The sequence below is a fragment of the Melopsittacus undulatus genome, chromosome 6 (assembly GCF_012275295.1).
Source record: "Melopsittacus undulatus isolate bMelUnd1 chromosome 6, bMelUnd1.mat.Z, whole genome shotgun sequence".
Taxonomy (NCBI): Eukaryota; Metazoa; Chordata; class Aves; order Psittaciformes; family Psittaculidae; genus Melopsittacus; species Melopsittacus undulatus.
The window spans coordinates 81,213,843-81,239,260 of record NC_047532.1 but is presented as its reverse complement, the minus strand read 5'-3'; the positions used below and the strand labels follow the sequence as shown (position 1 = coordinate 81,239,260).

Below are 25,418 nucleotides of genomic sequence, written 5' to 3'. Positions count from 1 at the left end.
TTCTTCAAGTGTGGAGATCAATCACTTTGGTTTCCAGTTGATTATAGTGCCAGCTGTGTATGCAAAACAGCATTTGCCTCACTGGGGCCTGTGTCATGACTTGTAATGTGAACCATAGTCAGAGCCAGCATGTTTCTGTCCTTTAAGGGCATTCACTGCTTGCGTTGTGCTGTTACGTGGTTGTAAGATTGATGCAATGGTTAGCAAACATGCTGCACAACCCCTGCAGTGCCTGCTGCAGGTGCCCAAGTGAGTGTGACCATTCATAACTCGTGCTTCTACTTTCTGTAGCTTCTTCCAAGCGGTTTGTGTCCAACCAGTGCTTCCGACCAGTCAAGCCCAGCTGAGACCACAGCCAAGACCACAGTAAGTCAGATTATTTTGTGTCCAGTTGGGATAACAGCACAGTTGTGCACAGGTAACAGCATGATGGCATTAAAGAATATGGAGCTCTTCCCCTTTTTATTACATTGTTCAGGTCACCAAAGGTAGAAAGTCATTAGGTGACTGTGTAATGAACATGATTTTTTGGAACAGAATTCACTGACACTGTTCTGTGTCAGAGCATTTTAACTCTGTGTGTACCTTGTATCTAACTGCTCTACAGCCATGAGTGGTTGTTTCAGAATCCAGTAGTGACTCCTTTCAGAGGAGCAAGGTGCTCTCATTCAGGTGAGGATGTAATTCACTCATTAACCCCTTGCTTCTGCCAGAAGAGGGACCCAACACCAGTCCTTTTCTTGTAAAGATTCATTGAGAGGAACAGGCTGGATGAAGGACAGGCCTTATCACACCACGTAGAACAAGCCCCTCCAGCAGATGTTTCCAGTACAAAGAGACATGATTCAGAAAGTTATACTTAGGTTTATTTCGTGGTTGCACATAGCCTTACAGCATTCTTTCACCATTAACCATTGCCTGGGATATATATTACTTAATAGAAGTATATTATCTGCAGAAAGAGAGCAAAGCAAGAGCTCCACAATAAAGACCCAGCACCTTTTGATTGCATAGTTTAAAATTTTCCCTGTGATTCTTTGCTTAGACAGAGCCTCAATTATGAATACCAAATCATTGTGAGAATTCCTGTGGTCCTGTGAGGAGTGGGAATGGTAAATGGGAGGTTGATCTGATACCAGAATTTAGTCTAGGAGCTATTTTCATTCTCAGTGTTTCTATATAAAAGTACACCAAGTTCTTCACATTTTAAGCAAGGCAAATAAATATGTATGGCTTATAAAGGGGCACCTGAAACTACATCAGCTCTGGTGTCACCAACATTCTTTAAAATCACCATTTGCCCAATGATGGCACTGAACTGGGCAGCTCTGATATTTGCCAGGTTGTGTACCTGGTGTAAGTGGAAGTCATTTCCTTTGAGCTTCCCGTACACAGGCAGATGCATGTTCTTCAGTGAGGTGCTTCTGAAGTTCCCCATAATGGTGGTTTCTGGAGTTTGTTTCATCTTGGACAGGCAGTGGTAGATTGAACAGCAATCTGGGAATCTGTGTGCAGTGAAACCAGCCATTTGGTGTGTCTGGGACACGGATCTGTATCATTCCCACTTCTCAGCATGAGCAGCTAGGGCAGTAGAATATGGCTATGAGTGCAAGGAAGAAAAGGCTTCAGACATCTTCATTTTGTATCTCAGATTGCTTGAGGACTGGTTGAAGAACAGAATTTAGTCACATCAAGAAAATGAAGTCCACAAACACATGGTGTGCCACACTCTTCTGTGTCATAAACGTGTGTGAAGAAGTACCAGCAGCATCTGTACGCAGGTGGTGGTGGCAGACTACAGACACAGGTAACCGTGCATGACAAGGCAGTGTTCTCCATCATCTTCATGCTTCCGCGTCCTTGGCATGTTCCCCAGCCTTTCCCACTATCAGACTGAACTTTTTTGGGATGCAGAATAGCAGAAAATAAAGCAGCTTTAAGTCATTGTAGACTCCTCTGAGCAGCTCTGATGGCCTGGAGACCTCTCATTCCTGACAGAAATAAGCAGTTTGTTAGAAAAAATACACAGATTTATTTCTGTGTATAAACAAAACTGTATGGTCTGTAAAGCCTGTCATTTAATGAAGTGTTTCTGCTCTCTAACAGCCTGACTTCTGAAGTGTCTCAAGGGCCCACCAAGCCTTTCTTCCTTCACAAACCCCTGCTCCCAGACACAAGGACAAAGTTGTGTCATTAAGCTGGAAGCAGTTTTGTTCAGCGAGGAGCTGGCATCAGAACAGTCAGGATTCACCATCTGAGTAAGCACCAACCAGGAACAGCAGTTTGGGAAGACAACCACGAACAGGAAGGTGTTGGGCACCTGAAGAGCAGGTACTGGAGAACTTCCACCCTAAAAGTTTCTCTGCTGTAAGTAGGATCCATGTTAAAAGTATTTTCACCCAAGTGTGTAGAAGGACTGAGCCTGGTAACTAACACTGTGGGGAGGATGGTATCATGTACCAGCCACGTGCTTTCAGCACAACCCCACAGCACTCAGATACCAATCAGTGCTCTGGTTCAGTAACGAATGCAGATAGACAGATCTGGCTGACGGTACATAAACACGGCAAAAGGACGTGTGAGGCTTGGAGGAAAGGCAGAACTGGCACTTGTATAACTCAGCAAGTTTATCTTGCAGCAAAGGAATTTCATTTCAGCTGAAACTTGCAGTAGTGATTGATAGAGACCTTGGGAAACTTAAAATACAACAGTTCTCATTAATGATACTGATCTCAACTGCCAACTGTGCTCATCTTTGCCATTTTTGATAATGGAAAGTCTGACTAACTTTTCAAGGCAGCGGGTTGGGCTTTACTTTTGTAACTTCTTTAACTAATGTTGAATTCCTTTGCATTTCATTAGGTTGCAATGCAGGTGGATGAGTTTTAAATCAGTTCTAAAACTGCTGCTTGCCAGTTACCTCTGCCTTTTGTTTTCTTAACCCTACTTCAGGTAATGTATCCTTTTAGAACATGCCAGATGTTTTACCCTTCATGTGCTCATATAATTGTCTTTTTCTTGGTGGTTTCCCCATATAATTGTCCTTTTCTTGGTGGTTTCCCACCCTCAGAGGTACTTTCCATATGGATTGGTGCTGCTCTACTATACTGTGCCTATAGACAGCATCATCAGACTCCACTGATCACACACGTGGTTGGGAGCTGCCCACATTGATCCTGCTCAATCCTCTACCTTGTACTGAGACTTGGCATGAGGACCTTGTGCCCTGTAACATAAACAGCTTCAGCAGTCCTGTTTTCTGTCTTTGGTGACTTTTCAAGGAGCAATTCATTCTTCCACATTCCCTGGGATAGTCATGGCCCTGTCTCAATGCAGGTTTCAGGGATATGGTGCTTAACATGTTTTAATAATAGTGTGGAGTCATTAGTACTCATTATTCAGAAGAGTACTGCCCATCACAACACGGAAGAAGCTCCTACCTAACCAACTTCCTGGTACTGCAATGCCCGAAGGCTTCCTCGTGCGAGTGCAGAGCTTGGTGCGGGGCAGGGCTGCTGCCTTTGTTACAGGTATTACGTGTCCAAGAAAACAACCAAAGGTTGTTTTATTTATACCCCACCCACCAATTACTGCCTCCTTGCAATAGACAGGGCAGTTCCTGGTCTTTAATTACCCAAGTTCAGTTGACTTGGATGTCACAGTTTTGGCTGATACTTTCTCTGCAGTTAAATTGAATACTTAAGAATTTCAGACCAAACAGGCAATCTCCAGGTAAACTTACATGTTTCCATATCTCTCCTGTCCTCTCAATGACAATAGTTTGTGATTTATTGACAGGTGATGTAACCTTGTAGTCATCAGACAGGAGTCCCAGAATAGGATACTGATTCCTGTACCTGTGAGGATAAGAGTTGCAAACCTGTGAACCACAATCCACATGTCCACATCTGAATCACAGACTCTGACTGTGTCATGTTGGGCTTCCAGTCCCACATCCCACCCGAGTGCCACTAGTAACTAAACTGCCAATACAGGCATTTAAACATTGCTTTAATGTGCTGGCCACCCCTCCAATTGCTCTTGCAGTGCTTAGTATGGAATGCTCCCTGGAGAGAGGAAAGCCTAGCTCAACTTTTCCCTCTTCAAGGTGAATAGGCACTATTAAGCCATTTGCAGGAATAACAGGTAATGGAGGGTCCACAAGGGAAAATCAAAAGGAGGTCTTTTTAAGAAACATTAATAGCTACATTACTTCTTAGTGATGACAGCAGTTACAGCAGGGGACTGACTGCCGGATAACTTCTCATGCTTCAGTCTGAAGAGGTCCTGAGAAAGCCAAAAGTAAACATTCAGATGCAGTCATGTTTCCTGACGTATTCCCTAAAGTCACAACAAAGAATTTGCAGATATTCAGCTCAAAGAGCAATCAGACATGTCTGTCCTGCCAAAAGGCTGGCACAGGAACAGCAATAAGTATCCTAACCCCAATTCCTGAAGCAGGAGAGCACTAGTGACTTCTGGCATGTTTCCACCTATGCAGTAAGCAAAAGCTTAAATACAGAAATTGTTATAAGAGAAATCTTGTGTTATTTCACCTCTTGCTGTTGTTTAATAAAAGCCTCTTTCTCCTCCAACATCGATGTCAGTTCATGCAACCGTATTTGCAAGTCACTGTTGCTTCCTTCTCTCCTTGATATGTCTTGCTGGAATTGGCATAACTGAGACTGCAAAACACGTGTTGAGAGACAGTCAGGTGTTTGTGGCTCCTTGCAGGGCACCGGGTGTATAGTTTTCATCAACTCCATGAACAGTAAGAACCAGAGATTGTCAAGTGAGAATGCTGAGCTGCACAGTAAATCCAGAAACTGTTGACTGAGTTCTACCCAGTATGAGTTTAACAGCCTTATAACTGGGGTTTATACAGCACTAAACAAGTGGAACTGGCTGCCAGGGTGGTAAATTATTACTGTAAGGACTTCAGTGAGAGACTCTTCCTACTTATGGTTTTGACTGGGAGTTTTGTTTTCTGTTGGGTGTCTCTTCTTTAGTGTCTTACTTTATCAGGACACTCAAAATGTCTCTTTTGGCAATCCTTCCTATCTGATTAATCCCTGTTTTCTACACCTAAGAAACTGTATTGATTTTTACATCACAGTTTGATGTGAACCATAAGGGTTCCTGAACTGTCATGAGTGTGTATAAAGGAATTGCTGAACCAGAAGGTACCTGGTTGATTTTCCCCATTCCTTTATTGAAAGTGAAGCTGTTCAATTCCAGGTGTACAGGGGGAGGAACACACACGCGCCAAGTTAGAGAACTTACCCTAAGGCTGCGGATCTCACGATCTTTATCCTCCCTCAAGTTATTGATCATCTCTACGTAACGGCTGGAGAGTTCATCCGTGGTGGTCTGCAGGGTTGGATTAGAGCAGGCCTGCAGAAAATGAGATTGTATTTCATTTTAAAGAGAGCTTTTATCTTTAATTTTCCTATATTAGTGCATCTGCACCTGTGAATAACAGCTGCTGGACACAGAACAAATGAGCCTGTTACCTGCAGCCTGAGGCTCTGAATCTCCTGCTCCAAGGCACGCTTGCAGAACTGCAGCTCCTTTAGCTGACAATCCTTTTCTCCCTCATTGAGCCGAAGGCAGAGGAGCTGTTCCTCCAGAGAGCGACACTTAGCAGTACTCTCTCTGAGTTCTTGCTGGAAAGCACAGAAATGGGATGAGGGCATAGTGTTCCTTAAGGAAGTACCAGATGACATGCACACCCTAACAGGTACCAGGCAGCAATTACTTAGAATGCTCAAAAGCCAAACACTGACTAGTTTTTAGCTGACTAATGACACTGAAAATATGGGTTTAGACTTACCTGCTGCTGACGATTATTCTCTCTCAGAGAAGCCAGCATAGTTTCATACTCTTTTACTTGACAATCTTTAAAAGCCAAATCCTTCTTAAGTAACACATTGTCATTTTCTAACTTCTGCAAGACAAAAGCATTTATGTCAATAGCTGTAATTATTTAGTAAACTTCTCCTGTATTCAAAGTGGAACATACTGAGCAATTGGGAACTAGGAAAATACTCCATTTTCTTGAAACAATGGGGGTTTTAAGTACATTACACACTTGTAGTAGCTGGCTATGTGCTGTGGTAAGCACTGGGATCCTGAACCCTGCTCTTTCAGTCTGCCCCAGACAGAATTACTCAGTTATTTACAGAATAACAGAAACCAATGGAAAACCCCAATCCACAACCACTTCACTGAACAAACTCCTTGTCCTCTGTTACAGGTAACAGTTAAAACTCCCTCTCCCCTCCCTAAACTTGGCATTTCCATGTTTCCAGTGGGGCCAAGTACTTGGGCTGGTGTGGGAAATGTTTCTGCTTTCCTAACAGCAATGATCTACTGTCTACTGTATGTGTGGCCATAGAGCTCCAGCTTCCAGGTAGGAAGCCTGTACCCAGGTGAACCACTGGAGCTGTTAATGCTTTCTGATAAAGTGGGAAATGCAGCTGAATGGAACTGAAGTCCCCTGATTCCTGGAACAGCACTAGTAAATAGCCACTTGGTGCACATCCCTTGCCCAGGTCTAAAGTAAAACTATAGTTCCATTACACCACCAGTGTGCTGGGTGCCAATTCAGAGCTTTAAATCTAATTTCACTCAGCAGGGTCCTTTCTTTGAAAGTATTTGGTGGGTTTAGGCTTCAAACTGATCAGCCGAAGACCACTGCTAGAAAGCAATCCACCCCATCCACTGAGCGAGTCTTGCAAGCCCAATAATGAATCAGCCATTTCCAAAAGTGCCTTACCCCCAAGTCATCCTGCAGGTGGCAAAGCTCTTCACGTAGATTCTTGAAAGTGGAAAGCACAAGTCTCAAAGATTTATCTGATGTGACTCTCATCTAGGAGGGGGAAAAGGGAATTAATGGATAAGCTTTGTTTATAGTATGCTTGACAAGTGGTAGAACAGAAGATGTTACACAGATGAAAACAACTACTCTTGGAGCTACAGCAGCGTGCCCCCAGCTTCTACAAAGCAGCCCATTTTCATGCAGTTTGTTGTGCAAAGGGCACAGGTTTTACACTGCTGCCTTGTAACCCAGGGTAACGTTTTTAAAATGGAAGGAACACGAGAGTAAAGAACTGCATCTGTACAGCAACACTGGGAAACACAAACGTGTTACACTGCACACTCATTTGTGACTGATGCTAAGAAAGCAGCAGTAGTGCTCTACCCCACCTGAGAAGGTGCAGAGGAAGCAGCAGCACCCGAGATGTGGCCAAGCACTTGCAGCCAGGGGCAAGAGGATTTAGTTAAAACTGTACAACACTTAAATAAAAGCCATACAACCAACTGCTCCCTTCGAAAGGAAACAGATCCCAAAGATCAAGGAGGTGACCGGATGAAGAAGGACAATTGTGCACAGCAGCCTAACCCTGTTCCTGGATGTTCTCTCCATGCACGTAAACAGCTGTGTATTGATTCAAGTTAAAACACAAACAGTTGTGTTTCTGACACACTTCTGATATTTGAAAGAATAATAACAGGTTTTGAAAGAACACACAAAGGAATTCCTCAAGCTTTGACTCATCCGGAAGGGCTGAATATTCCATGCAAACAAATGATTTTTCTACTACCTGGACAACAGTAAAACCTTCCTGCCTGTTTCCCTTCCTCTGACTCTCCCTTCACTTCATCTGGTGATCATTTGGGCTGAGGAGAGCTATCAAGATCTCCATCAATACAGTGATGAGCCCACATCCTACTTTTTTATCCCCACATCCCTAGTGATGTGACTGAAGTGTCAAACATAACATTTCCAGTGTAATCCACCCATTTGTTTGGGGTTTAATGATAATGGAACTTCAGCTCTGACTTACAGTTTAGTTGGTTTTATTGTAAAATACACTCTAAGAGTAGACTAGAAGAAGAAATTAAGTCAAAATGGTTGAGTTCAGGCTATATAAAGTATCAGGAAGCCCCCACTCAGCAATTAGTAAGTGCTAGAGGTTGATAAATTCATGTACTCCTACAGTGAAATTCTGTGTGCTCCTAGACACAAGCTTCTGGGCATACCTCACACAATCATTCCCTGAGCAGTCTGACAGAGCTCAGAATCCTTCTTGGATGTGAATCCAGAGCACACATCCCCTTTACCTCAGGGAGGCCGGGTATAAACACACCTGCAGTGTTGTACTAAAAACCATACTGTAGAGTACTACAGTGATAGGAGGCAACAAACAAACAGCCATTACCAGAACCCATCTGCCTGCCTTAATGTGGCTGGTGATCACAAAGGCAGGTAATGGTTAGGCAGCTAAAGAATAAGATCTGAAGAAACAAAAGCCTTTATAGATGTAACCAAGCCAGAAGGAGTTCTGGTTTGCTACTTCATGTCATAAGTGTGCCTCAGCACAATGTGCTCTGTTAGAGGGTTTTTAACCAGGATTTACGTAAGAGATGAGACCTGAGTTACAAGCATTGTATGTAGCTGGCAACCGATACCAAGTACAACGTTCAGTAAAGCACCTACTTTAGCTTTTAAAGTAAAGCAGTAATAAACAACTAAAAGATTAAAGGTCTGTGTTCTCCTATGACTGATCAAAAGCCAAGATGGTTTCCAGTGAAACTGGAAGAAAGCACCAGTAAAGATCAGTTTAAAATATGCAAGTAGTCTGTGGAACCAACTGCTACAACATCACTTGAAGCCACCTGTATGATTCTGTGCTCTTTACACTAGGAAAAAGTGAATAAGCAGAATAGAGAGTTAAGTGTGTTACACACAAAGTCCCTGGTATGTGTAAGCCAACTTCTATTGTTTCAAGTTACTATAGACGTCCATACACACCCTCCACCCCACTCATGTACCTGGAGGAGATAACGAATCTGCTGCTTTGTTGCCTCAGACAGTCCTTTGGGAATTAGTTCTTCAATATCTTCAGCCTAAGCAAAGAAGGGAAGAAAGGGGAGACATCTTGATTAAGAATTTTGCCTGTAAGATCACAATGTGGGTTCTTCATTAATTACACAGCTCTTCTATGAAAAACATCTTTAGTACAAGGCAAATAAGAACGAAAATAGATCAAAGTGTATACAGAAAATGTCTAAAGCTATATGTATGTGTGGCAGATCAAACCGAGATGAAGTGATACATGCAGCACACATTCAAATCACTAAGGGATGTACTTTAAGAGCAGCATTCAAAATAACCCTCTCCAGAAGTACAAGGTGACACTGAACAGAACTCCCAGCAGTTGAGGACAGGAGCAAACCTCAGTTTCTCCTGCACAGACTGTCAATGAAGAAAAGATGAGCGGCCTGTCACAGGAGACACTGCTTCATATGATTTCATCCTAGACAAGTGTTTCTGCCATGCACACAATGCCTTTAACGACATAACAGAGGTGCCGATGAGTCTGTCCTGGCCTGACTGGTAAAAGGAAGCTTGCTGCAGATGGGAAGCCTGTTCTGGCAGCTCACATTCCTCTCGTTCCTGTGAGAGGCACTGTCTTCACTCCTTGCAGAGCAAGGCAGCGCGTGTTCCTGAACTGCAGCTTTACTGGCAAGAGAGTGAAAGCTGCTTTGCAAAACACATGTAGTGAAAATACGTGTGGCTGTGAGAATTTGTTTTACAATGAAACCATTAGGCACAACAGGAAAGACTTCAGAATTTGACTCTCATACTGGAATAATGCAAATTACCAGAGTTGCAGTGTTATCACATTTTCAGATATGTGCCTCGCTGTAGGATTCAGACTCTGAATGTTATTAACAAGCAGGGATCATTAACTGACAAAGACCAGCATCCTTCATTTAAACTGGCTGGGCCTAATTTGCTTCAAGATCCACACTACTGCTTTTAACACTGTCAGAAAGAGGCTTGCCAAGAGCATGCCTGATGCTTACCTGACATGTAAATTCAATGTCATGGTTCCTGTAAAACAGACAAAATCCAAGGCACCAATTAACAGAAAGCTTCTTGAGACATATATTCAAGTCCACATTCACAACTGTACAAGGATTATCTTTAAAATACAGACAAAAGAAGGTTCTTTGCCAGATTAAAAGCTGTTACCTTCCTCCTAAGGTGTTAGGCAACATGAGGTGGCTAACTCCACATAGAACTATCTGAGGAGACTGGACTACTAACAGCAGTACAGTTAACACAAGATACCTCCTTTCTCTGGGTAGTTGTCCCATTTGTGTTCAGTTAATCCCATTATAGTCTTAAATTGGCTGGGTAATGGTTTACCCAGAACTATGCTGCAACTTACTGACATGCCTGAACTGTTTACATTGCAGTGTCAGGGCATGTGTGTGGCTTAAATTCCACTCTTCCCCTGCTAGGGGACCACTCTTCTTATTTAAGTGACCTTGGAAAACACCAAACAAGAGTGGGAGTGAGGGGAAGAATGAACCAGCAGTTGTGAGGGAGAGGTAAGAACTTGGTGCAGACTCAGATTACTGGCTGTGTGACATTGTGTTTCTTTTAAAAGACAATGTGCAGGGCTCTGCAGAATACCTGTTTAATTTGCATAAAGATACTGGCTTTATGCCTTACAGTGACTGCCTTATAATCCATGCTGTAACATAACATGGCACAGCAAAGGAAATGGCAATCTGGACATTTGGGTTGTTTCTCCAGGATGCAGGAATGGAATTGTATGATTAAACGTATGTGAGAGAATGCTGTAAGTATACTTGTTTGCTCTATGTACAAACAGTTGTGCATAATTCTTATTGCCTGTTAGTCTAACCAATTGGGAAAAGCATCAAATTCAATACATTTACTGGGCTTACAGCATTTCTATGTCCTCAGTTTCTCAGCAAATTAGATGAGTGTGTGAAATACAGTCAATTCTACTCATCAGGGAAGAAAAAACCCCACAATTTGCAAACAATACTGTCCTCTCAGCTGTGCAATGGTAGGATCTCGGGAACAGGGGAATAACAGAACAGATATAATGCCAATACCTTCCTCCTATCTTTTCCACATGCTGCAGTAAACAACTGTGCAGGTCGTTGGTCTTGCGGTGCAGCTCAGCCAGGAGCTCACCAAAGTAGCGGCAGTCCAGCTGGTCATTATTTTCCTGAGCACAATTCACCTGCCAGGAGATATGCAAAAAGGTCACAACTGAGTCCCCTTCCTTGGGATGAAAGCTGAACATGAACATGCTACAGGTATGATGGGTTCAGTTTTGTTTGCTCTTAATTCTCAATCGGTTTACACTGTTCTTTTCCTTGGTATTGAGTCTTCCATGTCTCCTGATTTCCAGCGAGCTCTACAGAAACAAATAGCTTCCTTTACAACACCAACAAATACGCAGAGTGGAATCTTCTGCAGCAGTGTCATCATTATGCTAATATGGAAAGTGCTGAGAATTAGGAAATCTCATTAATATACATGCTTCCCTGGCTGCAGTGGATGAACGCCTGTGGGCAGCACCCAGATAAACTCAGCTGGGTGCCAGACTCCCCACTGCACAAATGGTATTTGTATTGCCACAGTCCAAATGTTAATGTATGTGAACAGTAAAAGGATTCCAGGAGCGACCAGAACTGAGTGTATCTAAGTTGGCTTATGGGAGTATCTGGCTATGGAAGATTCCGCAGAGGTTTAGTGCTGAGGTCACCAAGTATGTTTGTCTTGCCACCCATTTATTGAGTAGGAAAGACTGCTACACTTCCTTCCCAACTGAAATAACAGTACCCATGTATAGCAAGCCTGCTGCAGCCCTTAGAAACTCCAGAACTTGCAACCTCATGCAAAATGAAAGGCAGAGGAAGGTAATTTTGTGCTTACAAGGAATCTGTGTGAAATACTTGTAAAGCAAACTAAAATATATTTGAAGTCCTTACTGATCAGTTTAGGTAGAAAACAATCCTGAATTGCTGTATGTCAAGTTTGTAAACTAATGTACTTTTTTCTCCAAAACTAGAGGCTTAAGCCTTACATTATTCAGTCTTTGTTGTACAGGGACTGATGAAACCTGACTAAATTAATGGGTAACACTCTCAGATAAAGAAAACACCCAAACCAGCAAGACTTAACAGAGTTAAAGGACCACAGAATGATGATCAGTCAATACTCCTAAGCACAGCTAGGTGCCAACAAGAAACAGACAAAACACTTAAAACAGCCTTTTTTTTCCTCTTATCATCTATCAAAGCCTTGGACATTTCCAGACAACACCTGCAACCACAGTGTACAACAAAGTTACCTGTAACAAGCACACAAACTCTGCTGTTCACTTACAATGGGTATATGGTGCTTAATTACCCTATGAACAAAAGCTTCTGAGATTGGAGATTAGCAATTTTATGTATCTGTAAAGTTTTATACTCTTCATGCAAAACAAAAACATACTGTGAACATTCAGCAAGTGATTCTTACCGGCTCACAGGTTTGCACTGTCACCCTCCTCACTGTGTTTCCTCTGCAGTCATCACTGACAGAGACTGGAATTACTTCACAAGGGCTGCTGGTCTGTGTTTGCTGGCACTGGTGAGTGACCTGGGACTGCTCAGAGTACTGGCAGGGCTGGGCAGCCTGGCACTGCTCCACTTGCTGGGGACTCTGGCATTGACGGGAGAACTGATACTGCTTCTCCTGGAAACAAGAATGGATTGGTTTAAGCTGATGGGCATTGTCTTCATCACATGGAAGCTTCGTGTGAATATATAAATGAATGAAATGTGGGTTTGCATGGAAGGACTAATGACAGCTTCACATATTTTAATAAGCCTGATAAAGGTGCTTTTTTTCCTAGCTGAACATGAGTTTGCCTCACGTTTTCATTGTAACAGAACTGGTGAATTACAACCAGTAATTCACCAACTCCTCAAATGTTAGTAGCTGCAAATGAAAAGCACAAGACTTCTCCTATGTTGTTTCACTGTGTTGTTACTCTTAACATGTTCAGGCAAGCAGGACCTCTGTTATTTACTTTAGAACACACATCCTGTTTCATTGAATAGTTCAGAGATTAGAAAGAGAACTCCAGTTGGTCTAAGATGAAATTTCAGACAGCTTTGCCAAATACACATTTTTTAAGAATGAGTAAAACCAAATAACAAATAATGTGTATTTTCAGTTCTTTTTTGTGGTTTATTTTTGTTCTTTTGTGGAGCTACTGCAAGAAACTCCCAGTCAATATTCAGATAAAGACTGACAGTACAGGAGGTACAACAGCAGTTTTCGTTGTTCGTCTGAAATAATCAATTCCTACTAAAAACACAGCAATGCTCCAACTCCTGCTCTCCTTACAGAAACTGCTTCATTTGCTTTGAGAATGTGCCCTAGACTTCAACAAGGAAAAAAAAAAACCCAAGCAAAACCACCCCAAAAAAGCCCCATCCCAGAAGCATCACGTTCCTGCTACCAGCACAGTTTTCTTTTGCAACAGATAATATAAACAACCAGCTTACCTGGAGGGGATTTAATAGCTCATATTTTCTTATTGTCTTTTCATAGATGACATTATTTCCAGGACAGAAATTTGCCCCTCTAAGAAATGGGGATAATGGCTCCTGTAAAACAGTTTTTAAAACGTTCATATATGTCAAACAGAAAATTCAGGATTAATGCAATTTTGACTAAAACGTGAGAAGGGATTTTGTACATTTGAGTGTATGTCCATTTGGAAACAAAGTGACTGTGCTTCCACCTAGGCAATGTTTGAAATAAGCATAGTAGAAACACTCAGAAACTCATCTCCGCTAGCAACATTACTGAAGCACGTTAATAGAGACTTCACTGCTGACACTTCGGAAGCCTGACTAGCAATTCTGTAGTATTTTCAATCCCTATAATTTAATCTCTCACCATCAGAGGTATGGGCCATGTATTTCAACATATTTAGCATCCCCTGATGGAGGTAGCTGAGCACTTCACCAGATCAGGGAGGTTAAGGAAGGAAGAGATACACAAGTAGAACTCCAGCATGAAACAGTCTTCTTACCTGGTCAGGATTCTCAATAATAATCCTTCGAAAAGTGCCCTGTGAGAAAGAAAATCAAAGATTCAGTGATGACTGCACTTTAACCTCTAAAACCTCTTTATGCTCAGAGCTCAGGCTTATGTGGATTCCACAGTAACATGAATACTGTCATCTGTGTTTACTGCTATAAACACATTGAGATCCAGTGGCCGAAATTGCCTAGAAATGTTTTAAAGGAAGCAGGCCATATACAGTGTGGCAGTACACAACCTGTTACTCTCAGTTTTAAGAGTCTGGTTTTTCTCACTCATCTCTCTGCAGGTTTGAGGGGCTAAGTCCTTATTTTTCCTAAGTGCCACCAGAACAGGAGACAAATCAAAGCTGGCATACTGGACTAGGTCTTCAAGAATCTCATGTCCCTGTTCCACAGCCACTGCCTTTTACTGACAGTCTTTATTGCTACATACCAAGGTCAGCTGCTATAAATGGATGCACACCTTAAATACTCTTTCTGTTATTTCACCAATGGAAGAAAATCTGTATTTTGCTTAAACACCAAATTGAAAAGGCTGAGGCACTGCTAACACATCCCATCGGTCACCACCAAATGCAGCCAGCACTGGCAGTTGTTTCTATAAGTGCTCACAAAACACCACAATTGACACCTATGAAAAAGAAGATGCCCACATGGAACATTTTGCACATTCTTCAATCAAATGAAATATGTCTTTTTCCATTACAGGGATCTGTAAGTGACAGCAGTTTGGTTCATTTTCAAATAGATTTTGACACTTTTTCCCCCAGCACTGGCTACAAACAATCACAGACACTGTCTTCTATTTTGTCAACTACCACGTTGTACCAAATTGTGCACATTGCTTGACACCCCCACATCTAGTTCTTCATCCAAGGAAGCAAAATTCCCACTGAATCTAATCTAACAATGGGCCATTTGTTAGTTCAACCACAGTTATTCTTTCCCACAGTACAAACTTCCAATTTTCATAACAATAATTTCTTCCCTTAACCTGTGGGCAGTGCTTGGGAAGTTTATATTGCTGCAGTTCAGTCTCAGAGACACTAACTGGGAAAGAGCAGCTCAGAAGTAGGTCAAGTTCCCAGCTGTGAACTGCTGCAGTTTAGGAAGCCTGAAGCGGGTTTCCCAATCTCCCAAGAGTGAATCATAACAGCACCAGGGAGAGAAATCAAAGTGGAAAAGAAACTGTTTCAGCAGCAATCACAGTAATTGAGAAATCTCAACACGTAACTGCTGCAGAGAACTTGGAAAGCTGCTCACTGCCTCTCCAAGACACCATGTACCTGAGGTGGGTCTGTCAAGGGAAGGAACCAACACCAGCAGAACTCTCTGTATCAGGACATAACACCAAAAAGAAACATCAGGGAGGTGTAAAACATACGTCCCAACCCCTACATCAGTGAGACACCTACAAGATTAGAGCTAAAATGTAAAACACTTAAGAAGAATGAATGCCCACTGGAAGTTCCTTCGCATCAGTTTCACAGAAGGCACTGTGCTATGACATGAGCATCGTGAGACAGTGGTAATAGTTCTTATTCAGAGTTGACTACTATGATCTGGCACATGAAAACTGGATGAGCACTGTGCATGAAATCAAAAGACAAATCTTCAATCTACTGAAAAGTTGGACAAACCTGCCTGAACCAAATCCTGCTGCCACAGGGCTTTGGAATACGTAACTCACACCGTCTAGTTTAGAGAGGATAATGTGTAAAGCTGTTTTATCTAGTTACCTATGTGTTCTCAGAGGAATACATTCAGAACTGAGAAGACCAGAGCATTTTAAGTTATATATTACATACTTTTATAATATTCAAAAGGACAGTCTAATCATATATGGAATATTATATAGGACCTACAAATGTTTTGCTTGGATAAAATCATGCTTATTTTTAAGATATCCAAACTCTTTCATTTCCAAAGGACTTTGATGCAGATACATCTCCCTTGCTCCCTCACAAACAGGGATTTACCTGCCCTTCCTCCTGTACCAGCCAAGCAGGCTGGACTTGCACAGGCTGGAAGGGAACCGAGAAGCCAGAAACCCTGTGACTGTGCCAGCCTGAAGTACCCACACACAGTCCCTTGCTCCTCACCAGGAGATGCCACCTCTGAGGCCTTCGGAGCAGTGAGTGTGCTGCAGGAGGTGCACTGCCATTGAAGATGATCTCAGGCTGTTTCCATTTTTCCATCGTTCCCAAGGGGCACAGTTCAGGCTGCTCTCAAGTTCCCTACTACATTATAGAGATGCGATGTTGTGCAGCTGGGAGAAGGAAGAGGAGGCTGGGATTGTAAAGGGGAGAGCCCAGCATAACAGTGCTGCTGTCAATTTCAGCAGTGACTGGGTTTGGGCTTTTCAACAGCCTGACCGGTTGATTTGGGCCTATGTCTATAAGGATAATTTCAAAACTTTAATAACAATTAAATACTTTAATGACAATTTTAGCTAGTCTTGAAGATTTTTAAACAAGATATTTCAATTTTAAAACAAGCATTCCATAGATTTATCCAGTTATTGTGTGCACATTTTATACAAAACCAGATCAGTGTACTAACTCGTATTTCAACAAGTTCCCCTTAGCTTCAGACAACCAGCGATTAAGGTGACAATTTAATCCACGTCCAAACCTTTCACCCATAACATATTGTCTTGTTAATTACAAGCAATCCCATCAGAATTTATGAGTCACATTTGGCAGCTGAAATAGGGAAATGGCAGGTTACCTTTGAGGGCTGTTTCCAACAATACAGATCTTACAAGCTGGTTAATATTATACCATTTCCACAGCGGGAGGTGAGAGCCCTTCACAGAACAGAGCCCAGCCAGGAAAAGATGTTGCTCACAGATTTTCTCACATGGGTAGACAACTCCTACGAAGGCTTTCAGGCTTCTGCCCTCTGCACTGACAGCAGACATCTTGTGTGTGCCATTTCATAGCTCATCTTTGATGACCACAGTGAAAGGTTCATATGGGTGAGCCATACTAGAGGAGAATTTATTCTAAACAACATTCCTCACTTAGATCAAGCAGATGAGAGAAAAAAATTGCCGTGAATTACTCCAGATGAAGCTTGTCATGGCTGGGAACAGCATTTGGCTTCTACGTCAAGGATAAAACCAAGTTAGACCAAAAAAGTAAAGAAAACTGAATCCTGCTACAAAAAATACAATCATGTACTGTATGCACATGCCAGTTTCAAATCTTCCCTCCCTCTACCTTATACAGATGTACACAAGCACACCAGAACACACCATATGACTAAATAAAACAGCATATCAACAGTGATGTAGACATTTGTAATCATTAATCTACAAAAGCCCTGCAAAAGTAAATTAAATATTGCTCAAAGGTTGCTCTTTGCCTTATCAACAGTAACAAGCTGAAACTACAGCTCTAGGCTGCCATAAACTGAGAATCCTAGTGTTCACTTAAACCTGTGTGCGAGTCTGGTACCATCATGTTATTCAGTTTATGCAGCTATTCGTGATGTGCTCAAAGGGCACCTGAAGCTTCTTGTGCTCCTCCCTGCCCTTCTTTCTGACAACTCCCATTCAGCACCAAGTGTGCAACTTACCTACTCCCAGCCAACTTCCCTGTTTGCTACTGTTTTCTCCTTTAATAGCTTCCTAATAATCTCTATGAGGCACCTTCCCTCTCCACCATTAAAACTGCAACCCACAGCCTGATCTAACTACACCCTCTTTTGTCTTTAAAGTCTAATCCAGCAAAACACTTCAGCAAATTATTAGTCATTAGCACGACTTAATGGATTCAGTGACTAAAACAGATGCTGAAAATGAAACATACTTCATAGAGCAGAGACAGCAGTTGAGGCTATAATCATATTGTTCACGTACTTAGATAAGTAGAGGAAGCCTGGGACTGCAGTATTTATTCTAATGAATATTTAATTAATTGAATGCAATTCAGACTATCATCTAGCCTAGTTGAGCAGATCACTTATCTGGGAGGTGAGAGACCAGTGTTTACACTCCTGCCCTGCATCTTGCAGAAGAGGGATTAGCAGCTTTGACACAGCAGGGCTGTGTCTGTCATATACAACTCTATATAAAGCAATTAGTGAAGTGGCTCACTTTCCAGAACCTACAGAAGGCATCCTAAGAGGCAGGCAGCCCTTGAACTACACAAATATGGCTTTGACAAGATATCTGATTTTGACTGGCCTTAATCCCTGTTCTTTTTCATAGAGAAATATTCTTATACCACAGGAAAGAAAATGAAATGAGAGTTTAACCTGAAACAAACGTGTTGCCACATTGAATACAACGAGTACAACACCAACCCCACTTCTACTGACTGATGCACGAGAGGAAAAAATGGTGTAAGAATAAATTCTGATCTTTTCTGGTTTTATACTTAAAGCAGTTCTTAAGTTACTGGTTTCTAGTTTTACTTTTAAGATTTAGATCTGATACCAAATCACACACATTAAAATTACATTAAATTCCATTAATACCTTCAAGCCATTCCTTGAACATGCACCCAGCACCAAACCTGCTGAACTACATTGTGCAGACTTAAATCAAAGTTAAATGAACTTTCATACTTCCTACCTGCACAGTCGCATAGGTTATTAGCATCACTGATTCAAACACAACCATATTTACACAAGTAGCACCAAGTAAGTGGCTCTCTGCACATCCCGTCAGTGGAACAGCAGTAGCCAGCCTGCAGGAGCAGCAGCACAGGCCTCAGTGTTAGCATCCCACTGACAAAATGGGGGGGAAAATCGCAAGAGAATAAGGTGTTTGAGGGTTCAAATGAAAAAGTAAATGCGAACTGGACTTGCCAAACAGGAAACAAATACGGGACTGACAATCAAACTGGAAGGGAGAAATTTAAAGGGACATTCATGTTAAGAGCTCTAGATTCAAACGGGTTATGGCTGTGGGAAGCTTTCCTCGCTCGCCTGAGGCAGGAGCCAATTCTCTCGCTGCCCGCTCCCAGATGGGACCTTCCCTGCTCTCATCCGCCCCGCTGCATGGGGCCGGGCCTCTGGGTAAGTTCTGCGGAGCCCGTGGGTCCCTAAGCACACACCGGGGCACGGTCAGGCAGGATCCGCACGGCTGAAGGCAAGGCCCCGGGGAGGTCCGGGTATGACCCGTTCTGCTGCCGGGCCTGGCCATACCCTCAGGGCAGCGGGGCCGAGGCCGAGCCTCCCGGCCGCAGCCGAGGCGGAGGAGAGGCCGTTCCGCACCCTGCTCCATCTGAGGGCAGACCCTGCACGGCCTGGCCTCACCTCCCTCCCCAGCGGGCTCGTCCCGACCCTTCTTGGCAGGCAGCACCCCAGAGCCCCGCGGCCTCCCCGCCGGCACACAGGTGTCTGGATCACGGCCCGGGGCCTCCGGTGCACCCCTGGCCTGGCTTTGGCTTCACAGCACCCCGGGGGGAACGGGCCACCGGCGCAGCAGGGTAAGGGATGCCTGTCGGGGCACGCTGTACCTGTTGCGGTGTGTCGCAGCCGGCGATGACCTGCTGGTATCCGTGCGAGCACTCCAGCGGCGAGGCCGCCCGGGAGGAGCAGGACGTGCTCACCCTCCGGCAGCCGGGGCCGTAGGTCCTCACCCGGTCATACGCCACACCGCTGTCCTGCTGCTGGTGGGCCGGGGGATCGAGGCACGGCAGCGGCCGCTGAGGCTCGGGGCAGGGCGGCGGGTCCCGGCACGGCGGCGGCCGCGGCGGCGGCGGTGGCTCCGGGCAGGGCGGTGGGTCCCGGCAGGGCAGGGGCCGGGGCAGCGGCTCCGGGCAGGAGAGGGGCCGTCGGGCGGCGGGGAGCGTGCTGTAGTGCTGCTGGCGCCGGTAGTAGTGGTGCTGGTGCTGCTGCTGCTGCTGCTGCTGGAGGGGCGGGGGCAGCGTGAGGGGCTGCAGCTGCTGCTGCCCCCCGTACATCCCGGCCGCGGGCCCCGGGCAGCGGGCGGCAGTGCAGGGGGAGCCGGGCAGCGCCGTGATTAGTACCTGCGGGAGCCGCGCCTAGGGCAGGACACACCTCCGGTGCACGGCCCGCGGCCGCCGCCCCCTCGCCGGGCAGGCGGCCAGACCGGAGCGCACCGGGCGGGCCGGGAGCGGGGGAAGCCTCTCGCCCAGCCCGAGGTGGCAGCAGGGGTCCCGCGGCTGCTTTGAGCCTTCCTCTGCCGCCTTCGGGTCCTGCCTGGAGAAGGGCTTGGAGGAGCAGATGCCGCCCTGGGTTCCAGCTTCGGGTGCAGCACCGTGATGGAACCGCGCTAATGGAGAAAGTAGGGGAAAATACAGTGCAACGCAGTGTAAGAAAGGCTGTTGTTATGAATGTGTTTACAGCGTGTGTAGCGGAAGTGTAAATACATAGTTATCTGCTACTCAATTACTCAAAGACTTGGCAGGAGGTTGTGAACTTACCCGCAGAGCACTTTGCATCTGCAGGAGCCCTCCCTCGCCTTCCCCCCCGTGCAGCAAACTCTGCGTCCGTTTTCTCAGTGTGTTCATTCCTGCACAGGACAGGCAGCCCTGGGCAACCGGACCCATCGTTACAGATGGACAACAACGCTCACGTGGAAAGGATGGAGTCGGTTGCTTACCCGAAGTCCGTACAGAAGAATGTGAAACTCCAGCTGGTTTCTCAATCCAACATATTCTGGTTTGGGTTCCTCTGGCTGCGTCAGGCAAGCCCTAACTGAGAAGTGAACTTGATTCAGCAAGGAAATGTAGCAATAACATAATTGTAGAATCTTGTGTCACAAATATTACCCTTAATAATAAACCTCAGATTCTTAATTTTGTCTTCCCCCCCCCCTCCCCCTATATGCTCGCTATGTCACACAGTACAGTCACAAGTTTCTAAAGGACCATGTTACAGCAAAACACCTCTGACATAATGGAGCAATACCAGCTGCATTGTTCTGCGTGGCATTACGTTGGCCATTCACTGCAAGCTCTGTCCCAGAAATTAAAAAGTGCTAACAAAATCTGCTTAAGAGGCAGTTGGGCAGCTATGAATTTTAGGATGAAGTCCTACAGCGATTCAGTATTTTAAGGCACTGAAGAGATATTCATCAGCTATAAAAAGTATTGCTTTTCCTTGAGGCATTAAACCCAAGAGACAATCTAGTTTACATACATGTATATACAATGCATTAGAGGTAAATCTGCTGATTTCAAAGGAACTGTATGCAAAGAAAACCTGTGTTCTCTTAAAACCAGTTCACCAGCTTGAAAAAGCTATTGGTGGCTTCTCACAAAATAATCTAGGAAAGACCATCTCTTGGAAAGCAATGAAATATGGTTACAACAGCCAATGCCCTATTTGACACAAACCATAAGAAATGGGTTTATCTTCAGTAGGAAATTACAGAAACTCCTGTAAAACTCCCTAGAGGAACTAAAACGCTATGGCATAGAATGTGGACAACACTGTTGGTTAGCCAGCTTGAGACTCTCACCTGCATGCAGTACAGTGCCCTGTTTAATAGTGTCTTGGAGATTTCTTACCAGGGTCAGCAGAAAGCAAGCCCTAAGTCATCCCATTGTAATGGAAATACAAAGTAACTTCCGCAAAACTTTATAGATGTGGCAGGGATTATTGGAGTCATAAATAATAACAGTAAGTAATATATGCACAGTGATCTGTACCAGTTAATGAAAAGAGCCTCAAACAAAGCATTTGAATTTTAATGTGACCAAAGCTTTGTGTACATCTCAAACCAAGAATGATACTGCATTCTCTATCTTGTAGGGCACTACCTGTTCAGTATGAGTTCCTGCTGTGAGAGCTGTGGCTAGGAGGAATAAAACTGTATTTTGGTATAACATAGCAGAGAAAAATAGTCATTTGGAAGACCACTACAAGAAATGTTGTATTCTGATGTCTACACTTATATTATTTGTCATATGGGGTTGGGAAACTGAAGGGGTTGAGGAAGAGAAGGTTAAGAAGCCAGCAAACTGGCAGGCAGCTGTACCCCATAAGCAACTTGATTAGGCAGAGATAAAAATCTGCTTTCAGGTGAAAGGAGGACAGAGATTGAAGGGGAAGTCAGAGCCAGCTGGCAAGCAGCGGCTTCAGGTTTCTGATCCTCTCTTTGAAGGAACAGCCATAATACACTTGAGGTTTGGTGGAAGATACCTCTCTGCAGACACTGCTCCAGACAGCCCAGTGCAGTCCCTTTGTTCGTATTAACCTCTTAACCCTGGGCTATCTGGATCAGACTGTGCTGATAATGGGACAACACCTAGCAGAGAAAGGAATTTACACAAGACTCTGCCTCTCTCCTCATTCCAAATGGCTGGGACAACCTGGCTACGGAACTCTGCTCTTGTTTAACCAACCAAACCTTAACACCATTCATTACCTATAAAGATGAAGCCAGATATTTTCAGAGAAGGTAGGTAGTGTCTAGAACCTGCTGTTTAATTCACAAATAGATCTTTGTCTTTTAAGAAGCTGAGCTCTGTTAAATCAGAAGTTGTGTGTTCATAGTAAATATTACTTGGTTATGGTCATAGCTTATCTTACGCAGGCCAGGCTTCATGAGCCTGCCTTACATGAAACTGCTTGTATAGGCAGACTGCACTTTCTGATTTGACTGTCCTTTATATTATTTTTTTTTCCCCAAAGCTTTTTCTTCTCAACTGTCTTTCTGCCCTTGATTCTCTGTGGATATGTAGGTAACGTTTGTCATCAAGCAGAATACAGAGTAATACTTTTCTGGAAGCACAGAGGCAGAATGAATTGGACAGAAGAAAGAAATCAGACTTTGCTTATAATATGAATATATAAGGATGGAGAAGTGACTGGTCAGGGAAAGGGGGAAGAATATAAATGCTTATAAGCAGTGAAGTTAGATCTACTCTTCTGCAAACACAGCCTGACACCTGGGAAAACAATGTGATCTTTGACTGCAAAGCTGGTACACTGTGTAATAAAACAGCACTTTAGAATAACTTTTGTCCTCTAATTCCTCTTTGTTCATTAAACAATTGCAGATGCTCTGCATACAGAAACCTCCAGAACATCAGGATCTCTGATCTCCTGCTATTTATATTTCAATTAAAAATTTAAGAACAACTATGACAGTTCAGATCAAGACGCAATCTAGATCTCAAACAGATGCAGATGCTAAAGAACCATCAGTGTTTTCCAGAAGTGTCTGAAGATGACAAGCCAGTGTAACATTCCTCACTCAGTACTTTCTCCCTCACCAACTATTTTCAACTGTAGGTATTTCATAAGGACAATACGTTTTTTTCTTACCAATAACTTCCAGTCTCACATCCATGGACTTCCTCAGTACACTACTTGAATTCATGTAAGCTTCTCGTGCACACAAAGTCCTCTGGAACTTCAGCAGATCTGCTACTGCTGCATAAAGAACCTCTTGTAGATTCTGACTCTTAGTTCAACAGCCTCTAGTTCTTCTGTACAACATTGTCTGTGTTACATCCTCACTCTTCCAGGCTAGAAGAAAAAAAATACCAGCAGCCCTATTCACTCTTCTTCATAGAAATGTTATTGCATATCATGGTTGATTAATACCCCTTCCATGACCCTTTTCCAGTTCTAATAGATTATTCCAGATGTGGAAAAATCACATATTTATACAATGGTGCAATGATGTTTACTATTTTGTTCTCTATTATTAATCACTTCTAATGTTTGATTTACCTTTTTTGACTGCCACTAATCTGATGTTTTCCTGGAGTTCGGTCATGACCAGAGTCTTGCACTAGAGCACTAACAGGCTGCTCAGAGCCTGTCATTTCATATAGCACATATAAGCATTGCTATATACTCATTCACAATGACTTTTTATCTGCTGTATTATTTTATATTTTAAGTGTATTCTAGCAAGTTACCTTGCAATGCTAGCAGGATTGGATTGGAACTGTTTCTTATGTGATTTGAGAATTTTAATTCTCTTTACAAGTTACAGTAAGAAAATTCAAGCAGAAAGGGTTAATCAGAGCTTAGGGTATGTTTCAAAGACTATAATTTACTGTACTGGTATTAACTACTGATCAGACTATAAAGCGACTGATTTTGAAGGAAAACTCTCTTATCCCATTATTAGTTTCCTTGTAATTAACAGTGAAATCAGTTGAAGTTTATACCCTTCAAAAAGAAATGGGAATCCTTGGAACATACTGTTCTGGTTTATCACACATACAAAAAATCTACACTTAGGAATTGCATCTAATTATCAATAGCTAAGATAATTTATAATCTAAAATTGTCAAGGAACATGAACACATACACCTACTTTTGTTATTCCAGCAGAGGGGAAAACCAGTCTTTGTATTATAGTATAACAACAGTACACAGAGTGACAAAACAAAATATGATTACTTTGTTTTATAAGGACACTTTTTCTTTGTGATGGCTGTCAGTATCTTCAACAACTCCAGAGCTCAACTGATTGTATTTCATTCTATGGAGTGAAATAATCAGCAGTTTAAGCAGAAGTCACTCTTCTGTTCTAACCATTTTCCTGTTTGAGTTATTGAGGTTATTTAACAGTCAATTTACTTTGTTTCAGATAATTAATACTATGCACAAGATTTTTTGTTTGATCACCAAAGACGTTGAGCAACTTTTCTCCTATCCGTTAAAGACCTTATTCAGCATGCTAAAGAGTGAAAGCCTCACTTTAATGAAACATTGCCAGTCATCATTTACCAAATACTGACTGCAAAAAAATAACTTAAGAATACAACACTGTATGCTACAGCCAGAATTTTATCCAACGATAAGGCTTAGTACAAAATAAATAACAAGAGATGATGCTAAACTTTCCCCTCTTCACGATACTGCAGAAGTCCTCTGATAATCAGTGATATCTGTATTATGCTGCCAGTTCTAATTTATAGTTCAGTGATGCTCTAAGAAAACTGATAAAGGAAAAGGGCCTGCAGCCATGTGGAACATAGTACAGAACAGCTGATCTGTGCAGCTAGATACTTTCAAATTTCATGCCAAGGAAAGATATTACATTCATTATGACCAAGGAGCAGGAAATGAGTTCAGTTCCAAAGCAACAATTTGCATTTCCCTCCCCTGGACAGACTGCCTAAGGAACAATCCTCTTTATTAATGGAGATAAAGGAGCTGCTATTGTGACATACTTTAAAATAAATGTCGGTACCTTGGATCTTTAGGAATAGCAAGACAGGGATGTGGGCATTTATTTATCTTTGCTTTTAGTTGTACATAACTAAAGATCTGTCCTAGAAACAGCTGGTCTGTCTTTAAAGAAAATCTGAATTCCTTAGGCCAATAGCAGGGAAAAGCGTTCAGAATTTGCCTAAAAAATAATTAAAAACTATATAAAACTACTAAAACTAAGGGGGTAAGTTCTTAACATCCATAAATAAAATCTAATATAGATTTTATAGACTATTTTTTCCACCCAATAACCTATCAAAAAGAAAAAATGCTTCAAGGTCTACTTAATTTCCCATGCATTAGCATCTCCACAT

The 25,418-nt window shown here is 43.0% G+C and overlaps 1 protein-coding gene across 1 annotated transcript; it reads right to left on the bottom strand.

The window, feature by feature from the left end:
* Positions 1-1,907: 1,907 nt before the first annotated feature.
* POF1B (POF1B actin binding protein) lies at positions 1,908-19,920 on the bottom strand. Its single transcript, XM_034063531.1, has 15 exons — positions 19,416-19,920; positions 13,932-13,970; positions 13,399-13,500; positions 12,365-12,580; positions 10,945-11,075; positions 9,877-9,904; positions 8,839-8,913; positions 6,779-6,871; positions 5,834-5,947; positions 5,514-5,666; positions 5,284-5,394; positions 4,557-4,685; positions 4,214-4,287; positions 3,743-3,857; positions 1,908-1,991 (listed from the first exon to the last, which is right to left on the bottom strand). Exons 1-15 carry the CDS (start codon positions 19,860-19,862, stop codon positions 1,986-1,988), a joined length of 1,833 nt encoding a protein of 610 aa, XP_033919422.1. The 5' UTR covers positions 19,863-19,920; the 3' UTR covers positions 1,908-1,985.
* Positions 19,921-25,418: the final 5,498 nt, after the last annotated feature.

Bases quoted from the DNA above. Each gene is read 5' to 3' on its own strand.
- POF1B (XM_034063531.1), bottom strand. From the start codon at position 19,862: ATGTACGGGGGGCAGCAGCAGCTGCAGCCCCTCACGCTGCCCCCGCCC. The intron at 13,501-13,931 runs GTAAGAAGACTG...ACTGTTTTACAG, and splicing joins TTATTGAGAATCCTGACCAG to GAGCCATTATCCCCATTTCT. The intron at 8,914-9,876 runs GTAAGCATCAGG...TTCTTTGCTTAG, and splicing joins ACATTGAATTTACATGTCAG to GCTGAAGATATTGAAGAACT.